This window comes from Sylvia atricapilla, chromosome 25 (assembly GCF_009819655.1).
Source record: "Sylvia atricapilla isolate bSylAtr1 chromosome 25, bSylAtr1.pri, whole genome shotgun sequence".
NCBI lineage: Eukaryota > Metazoa > Chordata > Aves > Passeriformes > Sylviidae > Sylvia > Sylvia atricapilla.
The window spans coordinates 3699999-3714319 of NC_089164.1; the positions used below are offsets into that span (position 1 = coordinate 3699999).

A 14321-nucleotide genomic window follows, 5' to 3' on the forward strand; every position below is an offset into this window, starting at 1 on the left:
GCTCCCCCGCCTCGCTGGCCGCACGACCACCGGCCGCGCCTCACGGGGTCATCCCGCCCCTCGTGGCACAGCCCCGGGAGGGAGAGAAGGAGGGAGAGAAGGAGGGAGAGCGGCGGGGGAAGGCGGTGACAAGGCCGCGCTCGGCCTCGCCCCCTGCGCCTGTGGGAGCGGGGGAAGCGGCGGCGCGGGGCGGAGCGTGAGGGGCCGGCGGCGGCTGCGGGGGCGTCGCTGCTGGGGGCTGCCCCCGCCCGGGAGCGCTGAGGGGAGGGAGCGAAAGAAGGAAGGAAGGAAGGAAGAAGTCGCTGCTCCTGCTGCTGCAGGAGGAGAAGGAGGTAGTGGCGGCGGCGGTGCTGTTGCAGCCGCGGGCAGAGCCTCCCCCTCCCGCCGGGCCGGGCGGGGCGGGCTCCGCGACCGAGATGTCTCAGGAGCGGCCCAAGTTCTACCGGCAGGAGCTGAACAAGACGGTGTGGGAGGTGCCCGAGCGCTACCAGAACCTCTCCCCGGTCGGCTCCGGGGCCTACGGCTCGGTGTGGTGAGTGCCGGGAGGGGACGGGGCTGTGCGGGGGAGGTCGCGTTCGGTCGCTTCCCCGCCCCGCGGCCCCTTTGCCCTGCAGGGACCCCGGCGGGCTCTGTGCGGGGTGTGCACCGCGGGAGCGGGGCTCCTCTGTCCCCCGAGGGTTCCTGTCCCTCGGCTCCTCACCAGCCTGCTGCAAGAGACATTTTTCTTGCCGGGTTTCCGCGCGGTGCTGCCGGGAAGCCGCAGTCTCGTCTCTGGAATGCGTCGGGGATTGCACCACATGGCAGGTGGCTCTGAAACATTTTTGCAGGGGAAGATAATAATGTGTCGTTCCCGGCCTCCCCCCGCCGCCCCGAATGATCTCATGTGGACACATTTCAGTGTGACTTCTTGCAGGCAGTAAGGGGGAGTGCAAAGGGATGGAGCCGGGTCAAACCCCCCCATAGCTGGCTTTGCAGAGCTGAGGGCTTTGCAGCTCTTGTCCTAGATTCTTTCTGGACCTGAAGGATCCATTATATTTGAGGCAATTGTATTTTTGTCTGGAACTTGTTGATAGGCAGGAAGTAAAGAGACTGCTGTGAGAGCTGCTTTTGTATCCCTGACTTGTGGGTTTACAAGCACCGGTGTTTTCTTGGCAATAATAGATGAACACAGGGAGGCTCGTTTTATTGCTATAGAATTACTGCAGTATGTGCTCCCTGGGAGAGTAAAGTCCTGATATGAGACCTGCAGAAATCCAGGGAGGTTGAAGAGATAATTTTTAATGCTTACCTAATAGGAACAAACCAGGCTACGTGTGTGAGATGCAATACGTCCTTAATTTGTAGCTTCTCCGCTGAAGTGCGGCGGATCATTACACAGAAATGGAGCTGCATACTTTGCTTCAGCTTAAAGGCAAGGTAGTATTTGAATCAGTTTGCCTCCAGACTTTGGCAGTCATTTAGTAAAGTGCTCACAGATTACTGCCTCCTTTGCTTAAAGAAACATCTTCCACATGAGCATTCTGGGTTTTATTCTGTGTTCTTTGGTTCTGTCAAAGTGTGAGCAGGATTTTGAAATACGGGTGCATGATTACCAAGCTGCTTTGCTGTTGTGTTCGAGCAGGCATGCATGTGTTTTTATTAATGTAGTATGCAAATTTACATTCTGGATATCCTTTTTATTATAAGGAAGGACACATGCTGCATTCTGCTATTAAAAAGATAAGTTGCTTTGCATGTGCTGCAGTTTTAATGAAATACTCAGCTGTTCTTAACCTGCTATAAAATCGTTGGTAAGTTGAGCTTAAATAACAGGCATTTTTTAAAATGATGTGATTGAGGTGTGCAGTGGCTTGCATTTCATAAAAGTGCACCATGCAGGTCAATGTTGTAGCAAGAATAACCAGTATACTTGCTGAGGTGTGCTTTTGTTGGTTTTCTTTCTTTTTTTTTTTTTTTTAATATAATTATAGAATGGTTTTGATTGGAAGGGAATAGACAGGTTTCTTTTGGTGAAAGAAGGACCTTGTTGACACAGCTGATAAATACCCCTGTGAGTGTCACAGAGTTATGCAACTCCTGAAATGTAATGGGAAGTTAATTTACTTGGTCCTTTGTATCTTAAGGTTGATCCTACATTATATATCCCACTCCTATTTTCTTTTCCTCCTCCCTGCGCTCTCCACTGTACATGTAACACTTGCAAAGTTTTCAACCAGTAACTAAAGAGTTTGCATCATGAATTTCCTGTTTTGCTGTGTCAAAACTTTCAAAGATTGTGCAACTTTGTTCAGACCAAGTGAAACAATTTTGTATTGGAAGCAATTTCAGACATGTGGCACAGAGTCCTTTTACAGTCCATGTTAATGGCTTCCTGTATGTTCTTCTAAAAATAGTTTTCAGAAAAGATGTAGTGATATGGAAAGTATGTCAGAATTGAAAAATTCAAGAAAAAACATTTGCATATTTATGGATGTTTATTAAGCTACAAGTGGTGATATATATTATTTAGGGTATTCCTGCAAGGACTTATTCTGCTCTCTGTCCTTTTAGAGGTTTTTGTTTTTGTTCTCTCCAGTAAAAAGCTACCTAGTTTCATTTGGAGTTTGGTGTACCCCTGTTGGGACAGTACACAGTGGTGTTTTAACAATCCTTAAAATGGTAAAGATATTTTCATGCATGTTCACTGCATTAATTTATTCAAATGTAATCAAATGCTCTGTTGTTAAATTGTCCAGATGAGGCATTTGAAAATGAGGAATCTCCAGAAAGTGGAGGAGAAAATGAATAAAAAAAGAAAGCATTAAGCTGCCAGATGAGTCACTTCGACTATGGAGCTGTTGTAGGCCGCTTTGAATGTGCTGTGAGTGTGGCTTGGAACTGCCTCATACACAAACCTGAGTGCTGAGGAGTCAGTGCAGGGAGGGAGAGGCATTTTCTGCAGGCAGCCTGAGACACGTGCCTGAAATGAGAGCAAATATCGCAGTTCTGAAGGGTGATGTGCAGTGTTGGAAGAATGAGGTTCAAATGCTCATCGGTTATGGTGTTTTCCAGGATCCATTTTTTAAAAACTGCAAGTGTTGGAGATACGAATAGGAATTCAGTTCCAAACCTTTGAGAAAAAATCTACGCACATCTTCAGATTGAGTCTTCCTAAGTCCCAATTGCTGTGGCATCTGTTGCATAAAATGCTGTTTCATTCATTTGTGCAACATTTTGTGCTTTTATACAACACAGGCTTTTGCATGCTTTTGTAAGCAGGTCTGCATTGGAAAGAAAAGGGTTCCTGATTGATGCATTTTGTAACATTTCACATAAGGAGGAGAGGGGCCTGGACAATACAACATCTTGCAGTGGGAAGTTGCTGAACAGAGATGGGATTGATTGGTGACTCACTTCAGTTGGAGAATTGCTTCATTTCTTGCGTGTGCTGGAGGGAAGTCTCGACTCCTGGCATCACTTCAGCCAGCTCTGAGCTAAGCAAAATGGTGTTTTCACAGTTTCTGCCATCAATTTCTAAAAGGCTGTGAAGTACATTTAGTATACTCTTCCTTTACTTAGTTGTTACATATTTAGCAGCTGTTCTTTGTTCTATTGGTGCCTTTGTAAAATAAGAGTCTTGGTTTAATTGCTTTGCAAGCTATCTGCATTGCCTTAATTAATTTGGAAAGGATTGAACAGCCAAGACTTGCTCTTCCTCAGTATCTTGCAAAAGATTTTTTTTTTTAGGGTTTTGGTGTTTGGGGTTTTGGGTTTTTTTGGTAGACTGTTAGGTGATACAACCCTCCAGAAACTGTGATTTCTTCCAATTTCAACCCACAGTTGCACTAACACTGAGTCTGAATTTCTCAGATACTGAGAATTCCCAGAGAAACCTTACAGATTTAAGAAAATTTAAAGCATTAGGCTCCAGAGGAAACGTAATAACCCCAATATCACTTTTGTAGAAACAATTCCTCTGTGGATTTTTTTTTCTAACCCCTTCTCAAAGCGTGCAAGTGCCTCCAAATCCTGTGTGTGCTTGGAGAGACAGGTGCCTGCTCCTCCAGCTAGGTGTGGTAGATCTGTGAGGAGTGATAGGAACAGAACTGTACAAGTGAGTGGGATGAAGCAGGCACACAGGAAGGATTGGCAGAAGATGTGTGAGGAAGGGGGAGTTGAGTAGGAGAAGGGCAGGCACAGAAAAGCTGTGAGCAGAGCTCTCAAAGTGCTGGCAAGGAGTTTGGACTGTAAGGGAACTTGGTATATTAAGAAGGGAAATTAGTGAGAGCACATCTATCCTATAGGGAAATTTTTATTGCATCTTTCCTAGAAGCAGAAGCTAATCTAGCACAGAAGAATGATATTTGCAACTTTTATAGTGTGTTGGCAGGGTGATGGCTGAAGTGCAGGCACAGAACTGACTGCAGTCAATAATAAACTGGCAGGTTCAAACTGTGTTTTTCTGTCTGATTAGGAGTGAATTAATTAACCTCAGAGGTAGAAGTAAGGAGATTTAGTTAGCTTGGCTATTTGCAGAGGCACTAGCAATGAGCAGCATATATTTAGCAAAATAGCCTTTGCACAAAAATTAACATGCTGATTACCTAATATTTAAATAAATTTGGCTCATAAGTAACTTTGTGCATACTTTAGTTCCTCAGACTGCTTCAAATGTTACTATCAGTGGATAGGTTCTCTAAAATAATTGTTTTCATCTACCTCCTGTGTTCTGGATTCAATTCGGGTTAGATCAGAATTGTAATTTTAGCTCACTTAGGGTGAGGTGGATGCAGTTCATTTGCCATAGCACAGTACTGTGTAAGAGGTTAAAAAAAAGTGTGATAAATTAGTGCTGATCTTGTTTAAAAAGGGATTTAAAACTGGAGATCATGCAATTTTTTCCCTAATTGGGCTTCTTAAGCTGAAATATGATCAGTGTAATGCAGCTGTTTTAAGTCTGTGATGAAAGGCAGCTTAGTGTTCTTTAAAATGTTCTCCAGCTGACAGCTGTTCTGTAGCTCTGCAGGAGCCATTAGCCAGTTATCTGTATTGGCAGAAAATTACTCAGCATGATTTTATCTGTGGGGAAATAGTCTTTAGGCCTCAAATAGGACCAGACTTCGTGTTCTGACTTCAAGTCTAGATTGTGAATTTGCAGTTATATAGACTTTTCTTTCCTGGGCTTGTGCATTGTGCTGTTTAATCAGTACTGCTGTCTGCAATTCCCTTGGAGGTTGTACAGCCACTACAATAGCACAGTGGCTTGATGTGACCCCAGAAAATGTAATTGAAAAAACAAAAAGTGAAATTGAATTTCATCTGAATCCTGAAATAGCTTATCTTATGGCTGGTGGCTGTGAAATCTCAGAATTTTGGAAACCAAAAGATAAATTTGACTCTGGAGCTGTGGAGGTTTGAGATGCAGAGGATCTTCTTCTTTGCACGATAAAAGGGTTACTGTCATTTGCTGCATTTTGCACCTGAAATGTTTGGAAACTGGTGAAGATCCATGACTAATTTATGACAGCATGTGCTGAATTATGATGACAACGCTTATTTTTGCTCTAAGTCCTAGAAAACACCTTATGTACCAGTAAAATGCTGGCATATAATTCCAGACCGAAGTAGGGATACTTGTGTATTGCAAGATGGTGAATTTTACCCGAGGCTGAAAAAAAATGAGATCTAACTTTCATGAAGTGTTGCCGCTTAAATATTAATTTTTTTTTTTTCCTAGCGATGTGTGAAAACTTGAAAATTTGAAATCAACATTAAAAAAACGAGTGCATATTGGCCGCTTTTATCTGCCAGGCTGAGGTGTAAAGGATAACTTGCATGTGGAAGTAGTTGCTAATGGGTGTTTTTTTGAGCCAGTGTGATCCAGCTTGAGTAATTCAGCTCTGGCAGGTCGCTGCTCCTGTGACCTGGTGTACTCCCGTGTGTTTTCCAGAGCTCTTTCCACTGTGTGGATGCCCTTTATAGAAAGGGAGATGCTTTTCTTCCACTGTGCACAGAGGGTTTTTCCATTCCCTGCCAGGGCCTGGGGGAAGGGTCACTGCTCACAGAAGGGTGCTGGTGTTGTGTTTTCTATTTCTCATAAAATTCATGTACCGAATTCCTTAGAAACTGGGCAAATTTGAGATAAGGAGTCTTTTTTGCAGCTTAATTCTTGGTGGTTGCTTTAAAAGTAAATGACAGCTGCATTTATTTTAAATAGCTCGTTTGGTGGGGTTGGTGTTGTGGTTTGCATATGCAATTGTGGGTTTATTTTAGGACTGCTCTTGTGATTGGTTTTGAGCTTTGTTAGTTAAGCTTTATATTTCACACTTTACCTTTATAACTATGTAGCATTCCTTTTTGCTTGATGGTTATCAAGAACTAGTGCATGCTCACTTTTAAATGGAATCAGGAGTTCACCTGAATCATAAATGCAGCAGGAAAATCAACCAGTATTGTCCTTGCATGCCTCTTTACATTCCATACTTTCCCCATATTTTTTGTCTTGAGTCAAGTGTTGATTTCACATCCTTTTTCTCCTCCTCCCTCCTTTTGGGCAGGCCAGAGCTTTATAAGTTGCATGAGGAATTACTTAAAATATAATTTTACTGTACTATATATATGTGTGTGTATATATATTTAGTTACTGAGTAGGATTAAATCAGTCCTCATGGACACTTAAGGAAAAATGCTCTTTGTATGTAGAAGGTTTCTGCTGAAGGGACCAGGTTTGGTAATGTACAGCTATGTATCATTTATTCACATGCTCTTTTGTAGAACAGAACTCTTGGTGATTGGATGGGATTTACTAAAGAAATTTAATTTCACCTTCAGTTGTGATTAACAACAGTCATAACTGATTTTATTAGGCACAAGTCCTGGGTTTTTGTATGGATTTAAACCATGAAAGTAGTATTTTGAGCGTAGCATTTTGTGATCAACTGTGCTGTTTGAAGTTGTTTAGGAATAGTGATAGTCTTTACAAGTACTCTTCTCTCCAGAGTTTTAGTGCATAATTATGTTTAAGAGCACTTCAGGCAGCAAACATTTATCTTTTCTTCTACAAGGTTTCCCTTTACTGTGTGGACAAGTCTCATCTTTTAAACATTTTCTGCAGAAACCAACAGCTGTGTAAAAATATGAGGATTTTGGGTGGCATGGACCAGGATACCTAGAAATCATTTCCATTGGAGAAACGGTGTCACCTGTAACTCATAACTCTGTCTAGAATAAGTGTTGATCTGGAGGCATTAATAACAAGTTAATTGTGATGGTTTGGTTGCTCTGTGTTGCAGTTCTGCCTTTGACACAAAGACTGGTCTGCGGGTGGCCGTGAAGAAACTGTCGCGGCCCTTCCAGTCCATCATCCACGCCAAGAGAACCTACCGGGAGCTGCGCCTGCTCAAGCACATGAAACACGAAAATGTGAGTGCAGGGACAGAGGATGGAATGCTTTCCTGAGCTTGGACTGAGCATCCATCAGGATTGCTTTGAAATGTCTTGGTGCATATGTTTTTTTTCCTAATGATAAATGCGAAGCTTGCCACAGTCCGAGATATTAGAGCTGTAGAATGTCATGCAGAGTAACAAAACCAACCCCCAAACCCCCCACAATAACCAATCTTGTATTTAAAAATCTTAATATTTTCTAGAATAATCTCAAAATTACTGTGTAGCAAATTCATAAGGATTTAGGACACAGGTGGGTCGCTTATATTCTCCTGGTTACTTGTTGTAGTAAACTGCAGTTTTTGTTATGTTAAGCATTTATTTAAAGAAAGAAAATCCCGAGTTTGTTTTTAGTGTTTGTCTTCTGAAAGGTTTTTAGTAATTTCTTTTTTGGCTTGCCTGTGTCAGAAAGTTATGAAGCAGACGTTCATTAGATTCCTGTGGGTAAAATAGGGAGGAAAAAAGAGGTGGTGATGAAGGGGTGGAAATTAGATGGTTGTTGATATGAGCCATCCACTTAAATCATCAGCAAGGAAACAAATCAGAACGTGGCAAATGTTATATTGAACTCTTTTTTTGATAAAGCTTCCATTTGGTATAGAAGACAGTTGCCTGACCAGTATACTCAGTGTGTGACATTAACATGCCAACATATTTATACTGCATGGTGTTTGGAGCAAATTCTGTGTGCAGTGGGGCAAAACTTCTCATAACCAGCTCTTGGTAGAACTGTCAGAACATCAAGAAGAAGGGAAGGCTCTTGATTTCTTTTGTCCCAGCAAACTCTGGCTTGGCAGAAGGGAAATCCTCTTTGGGCATGAGCTGAGCAAAGCCAGGGTGGTTATCTAGCACAAAAAGCCAAGCAAGCATAGTCTGGTCTGTTCAGAACTTCTGCTGTGGCAGCAATGGTGCTGTGGTTTGTGACCACTGCACTCAGCAGCTGGTAGCCCATAAATCATCTTGATGTTTATAGTGTGGCTCACATCCCTGCAACTTGTGTTGCATGTGTGTGTTACTGTCAGTTCTTCCTGTGTGATACCATTGTCTCAGCGGTGGAGGTAACTTCTGGTCCTGCTTAATATCCACAGAAATATCAAATGCTGTGGGTGGAAGGGTCCTTAAGATCATCCAGTTCTACCCCCTGCCATGGCAGGGATGCATTCCACTGAACCAGGGTGCTTCCAGTCCCATCCAACCTGGCCTTGGACACTTCCAGGGATGGGGCAGCCGCAGCTGCTCTGGGAATCCATCCCAGGCCCTCCCCACCCTCACAGGGGAGAATTTCTTCCTAATATCTGGTGTAAATCTACCCTTTTTCAGTGGGAAGCTATTGCCTCTTGTCCTGTCATGACATGCCCTTGTAAAAAGGCATGCCCCAGTAGTACTCAGGAATTTATTTCTGGACCTTTTCTCATACCCCAGATATTCTTTAAACAAGAAAGCTTTGTTTTATGTATTGACATACACAAAAAATAAGCTAATAAGGTTAAGCAATGAAAATCAGTTTGTGACTACAACTGCCTGAGATTCATTAATATTTTTTGATTGGCATTACAAAGAGCTTATGTATCTTTAAGAGTAAGGAATAAAGGGAAGTTAAGTAATTTTTACAGATATATATATATAATCACTTCATCATGCCTTCATTTGTGGGAAGTTTATCTTAGTTGTGATTTAAAAATCCTGCAGATGCAGAGATGATCAGAGCTGGTTCAGGCAGGCATATTAGTGCTACCGTCTTTGACTATTCAGATCACAATTTTGAAAAAAACATTTGGTTTTATGTGGCACAGAACACACCAGCAAATGTGGAAGGTGTGATGGTTTGAGGGGCTTGGAGATAAGATGTTTTTTATATCCTGTATCTAGTTCATGATGATTTGAGCAAGTAAATGGAGCTGCAGAGCTCTCACGTGTGTCTGCAGCAGGTTTTCAAGTTCCAGGAGGCCTGGTTAGCTTGTGTAAAGCACAACACTGAACAGATGGAAATGAAACATCTACTGGAATAAATACTTCAGTGCCACAAAGGATCTTAGTAACTGTATCATACTATGTTATAAATATATTTCACAGCTTTTCTCTTGGCTGTTTTCTTTTTAGGTGATTGGCTTGTTGGACGTGTTCACCCCTGCCAAATCACTAGAAGAATTCAATGATGTGTAGGTAACTTCTCTGAAGATTGCAACAAAATGTCTTTGGTATCTGCTTGTGCCTCTCAGGTTATGACAGAAATACTTGTCTCCTTGTCTGCCATAATTCACAAATAATCCTGAATTCCAGCACAAAGTTAGAGTGCATCCTAAGCTATTGGACTTTGCTACATTATTTAAAGTGTCACGATCTATGTTTCATTGAACAACGTGCTTTGGGACAGTCAGCTCTGCTACTGGAGATTTATAGGGAATTTTTATCCTAATCCTATTCAAGAGATTGCTTCATAGCCCACGTGCTTGCTTTTGTTCACAGATACTTGGTGACACATCTCATGGGAGCAGACCTGAACAACATTGTGAAATGCCAGAAGCTCACTGATGACCATGTGCAGTTTCTCATTTACCAGATCCTTCGGGGCCTGAAGGTCAGTGTCCCTGTCCTCCCTCAGTGGGGACAGCTCACCATGGAGGGGTGGAAGTTCCTGGTGAATGTCACATCCTCAGAGATTCTCATCAGTGCATAAGGGGGGCTTCTGTAACTTCCCTGAAGTATAGCAGAATAACATGTTATTATTGTTCTTTCACTTCTGCCTCTCTGGAGCTCTGCATCAGTAAGGTTACCTATCATTTTTGTGTTCCTATGGGCAGAGTGTGGAAAATGATGAACTGTGATGCCCTCTGGTCTGCTGTGGCTGTGAATTTTCCATTTCTTCAGTTTTGTTTACTTGTGTTGTTCCACTGGGGTGGCAGCACTCCTGGGTGTTCCTAAGGAGGGGGAAACTGGAACACCCACCTGGTGGAACCCACAGACACATGGCTGGTTCCTTCTGCAGGCAGACTGGAGCATCTGAGTTGTGTGGGCTGGGGTAGGGCAGTATTTTCTAGGGAAGAGATGAAGAGGTGGCTGCTTGGTCTGTTACATAAATTCTGTCATTTTATCTTACAGTACATCCATTCAGCTGACATAATACACAGGGTGAGTATTCATTCTAAGATTTTCTTTGTAGTAGAAGATATTGTAGAAACAATATCTTTAAAAAATGAAGCACAGACTTTTACAATGTAGCACCAAGAGAAACGAGAAAATTTTCTGAGAATTATTTTGGTTAAGTAGTAAAAAGATTGAACGGGGGAAGTGGTTGTCAAGATCCACAATTTTCCTTTGTGAATTAGCTTTTCTGTGGAATACAAATATGCAGCACCAGTGTTGCCTTTATGCATTTTTGGTTGTATGTGACACTTCTGAGAACCACAGGAGAGATTTTTCTCTGTGATAAAATAATTTATCCAAAGTTAGTATTTGCACTCAGTTAGAATCTGTGTTTTTATCTCCATTTACAATTTTATCTACTTCCGAAACAACACACGTTCCACTTTTAATGCTGATGTTTAATTTTTTAGGATTTAAAACCTAGTAACCTAGCTGTTAATGAAGACTGTGAGCTAAAGGTAATGTAATTAAAAAATCTGATTCCTTTGACTGAGATTTGAGTGAGTGCCATGTGGATGTCCCTTGCAACTGAAGTGTCAAAACAATTCCTTTTGAAAATACTTTCGTAGAAAAGTAATAACGTGCTTCCCAGCTGTAGAGTTGAAAGGATGTGGTTTTTTTTTATCTGGTCCTATGTTTTTAGTGAATCATCATGAAAGTGCAGAGTTAACAGCTTTAGTTTGTGTTTACTTGTTTTGGAGACAAGATGCCCAGACATAATTCTGATTGTCGAGTCCTACGCTGTTCTAGCCTAGTGTCTTTTCACAGGTTGTGAAATTTGGTTTCATAATCTGTTTTTGCAGCTCTCCCACCTCTCCTGTCCCCAGTGATTGCCCTGTTGTTTGTTTGGCTGGCTAGTTTGCACTGTTGCCCTGCAGTGGTTGGTGTTCTGTGTTTGTAGATCCTGGATTTCGGGCTGGCCCGGCACACGGATGATGAGATGACTGGGTACGTGGCCACCCGGTGGTACAGGGCTCCTGAGATCATGCTGAACTGGATGCACTACAACCAGACAGGTAATGCTTTTAAGCCAGCACAAGAATTCCCTGAAAGCTTCTAAATTGTGAAGGGGGAAAATAGAGATTGTCCTTGCACGTGCTCCCACTTTATTTGGTTGCATAAGTTGGCACTCTTGGTAATTGTGCTTCAGAGTTGGTGTTTGAACCACAGTCTGTCAGATGGAAGTTAAGAATCATTGTGATGGCTTTCACCAGGCTTCTTTAAATTTGAACCTTTGAAACTGCAATCAGCAAAATATTGTTAGCACTTATCCCTTGCTTTTCCTAGCAGAGAGGTTCTTAAAGTAAGTGACTGGAACATGTCTGGTTGAGGAGAATGTCTGGAGCTGTAGTGTGAAGAAATGATAAAAAGTGGATAAATCTCCCATTCTTTCTTCTCCTTTTAGCCACTTCTTCACAGATTTAGCTTCCTCACAGTTTCCAGTATCTTCTCTCCAGCAATACTTGCAGATCAGGTGCAGAGAAGAAAATCAAAGTCTGAGAGTAATTCTTGTACAGGAGAAAACAATGTGCTACCCCAGTTTCATATATCAGTACTTTATGGGTTTTTTTCCCCCTCTTGCACGTGTATGGGCTTGTCTTGTATCATCAGTGCAATGACTGGTGTTTGTTTGGGTAGCATTTATACAAATCCATTCCTCAGAGTCCTCTTGGACAGGTTTCTTCTCTTTGATGGTTTAGATTCCTCCCCAGCTCTTTGGTGTTCAGGTCATGTTATAGTCTGGAAGGAAGAGTTGCCTGATCTTGGATTCTGTTATTTGTACTAGTTTTAGATGACACAGAACAGTATCAGTTAGCTTGTAATGTATTTCAGGGCCTGAAGCAATCTGAGACTGTTTAAGGATGGAGTTGTTTGCACTGGTTGGATGAGATGGTTCTGCTCAGACTGTGATTTATGCATCATGTTTTGTTTTCTGTTTTGTTCAGTTGATATTTGGTCAGTGGGATGCATTATGGCTGAACTGTTGACTGGAAGAACATTGTTCCCTGGAACAGACCGTATCCTTTAAAAGTTATTTCTTTTTTGAAATTGAAATTAGATCTTCATTTTCACATAATCGACAAGAAAATAAGTTCTGGGTTTAGTTATGGACTTTGGTTTGTTTTTAAATTAATGGCTTCTTTTATTCATAGTACAAGGAGGTGAGTTCTTGATTTTGCTGCACATCTGTTCCTCTTTATTGTCTGTTGTCATCACTAGATTTATGTACTGTTTGTTTCTGTTACCTTCCTTGAAGTTTATTTAAATTTATTGGTTGAGTTTCTAGCTAATACTTGCATGGATGTCTGCCAGGAATCCTCTCATGCTTCAGGTTTCTTGCAAATGTGATTTTCCTCTGGCCTCTCTTCTTTTTTTCCTGGAGGTATCCTGGCTGTGAAAGCAGTGGGTTTGCAGATTCTTTAGCACCAAGGTTCTCATTAAAATTGCTCAGAAATGTTTAGGTTCATTTCCATGCTTGACTGTAAACAGACTGTGAACCTTCTTTCACAGTGTGCTTCTGCTGATGTGAAAAATCAACCTTCAATAAGATATTTCCAAATTATTTTTTTTTTTTTTTTTGCTTCATCAAAGTGGACTGGGTAGGACTCTTTGGCATATTGGAGAGGACTTTGTGAGATTTGGTCATGTTTTCCCCAGGAAATTGGAAGTGAGACTTGATGCAAATTGTTGCACTTAAAATTTTTGTTCAGCTATACAAGATTGGGGTGTAATTTACTACTGACAAGATTTTTCATTGCCTGGAAATTGGGCTTTCATTTGCTAGAGAAAATTACATTGCCCACCTTTTACCAAAGTTTATTATTTCAACCAGTTTGTTAATTTTAATAACTTTTGTTAATTTGTTAGTAGTTTTGTCAGTTAATTCAAGTATGTTAGCATTTGATGAAAAGAAAGTTGGTGTTGGAATTGCTGATTTTTGTTTAATTGAACTTCAGAAAGCATCTGGGTTCCAAAACTCTCTCCTGAGGAGAAGCTTTCGCAGTGTTACCTCCCTTTTCAGTGTGCTTTAACTTTTCCCTCTCCTCTTTTTCTGCTTGACTCCATCTCATAATTTCTCTCTAAATTTGTTGAATTTGTTGTACTGTACTGTGTAGTCATCTCTGCTGTATTTTTCTGTCAGAGACAGAAACTGAATTAAGTAAAAGCTGGTATATTTTTATCTGTTGATTCAGCATGTGTAGGTTGGTTTGGACAGATTTTTTTGATTCTTTTAAGAAAAAACTGAAATACCAAGAACTGTTCATTCAAACAAAGCAAAAGCCTTTAAGCTATTACCATTATTTGACCCAGCAACAGTGACACTTCAGATTTTAAAGAACTTGATGCTTGCAATGAAAATATTTGTAATAGGATTTGCAATGTGTAAGAAATGCTGCATGATTTTGATTTATTTTGTGGTTTTTATGAATTGAACATAATGGTGATTCTTCCAAGTCTGAGAAGTTTTTTCTCCAACTCTGTATTTAGCTGTAAATTAAAGCCACTGACATTTGCAATGCTAAATGAACTTTACTTCTAGGATCTAATTTGTTTGCTTTATCATAATAAGGTACTTCACTAATTTATGTCTCCTGGCAGATGCTTGTGATGATTTACTTTAAATGCTTAATTTCTTTTGCAAATGGCAGTAATGCTTTTTAATTAAACGCTCTTTCTGTTCTGAGTTGCTTACATTTAAGAAAAACACACCAAATCCTTTCCTATCTTAGACAAAACTTTGTAGTACTGTA

At 41.2% G+C, this 14321-nt stretch overlaps 1 protein-coding gene across 2 annotated transcripts in view; it reads left to right on the forward strand.

Moving 5' to 3' along the window:
- The window catches only part of MAPK14 (mitogen-activated protein kinase 14), a 24386-nt gene continuing 10065 nt past the window's right edge, over positions 1-14321 (forward strand). The window contains exons 1-8 of one of the 2 annotated variants that reach the window (XM_066335854.1): positions 1-532; positions 7272-7401; positions 9526-9584; positions 9892-10003; positions 10525-10554; positions 10980-11027; positions 11471-11585; positions 12516-12587. In XM_066335854.1, coding sequence (XP_066191951.1) covers positions 417-532; positions 7272-7401; positions 9526-9584; positions 9892-10003; positions 10525-10554; positions 10980-11027; positions 11471-11585; positions 12516-12587 — 682 coding nt within the window. In that variant the 5' untranslated portion in view covers positions 1-416. The remainder of the gene's footprint in view (positions 533-7271; positions 7402-9525; positions 9585-9891; positions 10004-10524; positions 10555-10979; positions 11028-11470; positions 11586-12515; positions 12588-14321) is intronic. The other variant, XM_066335853.1, reaches the window with a different exon arrangement.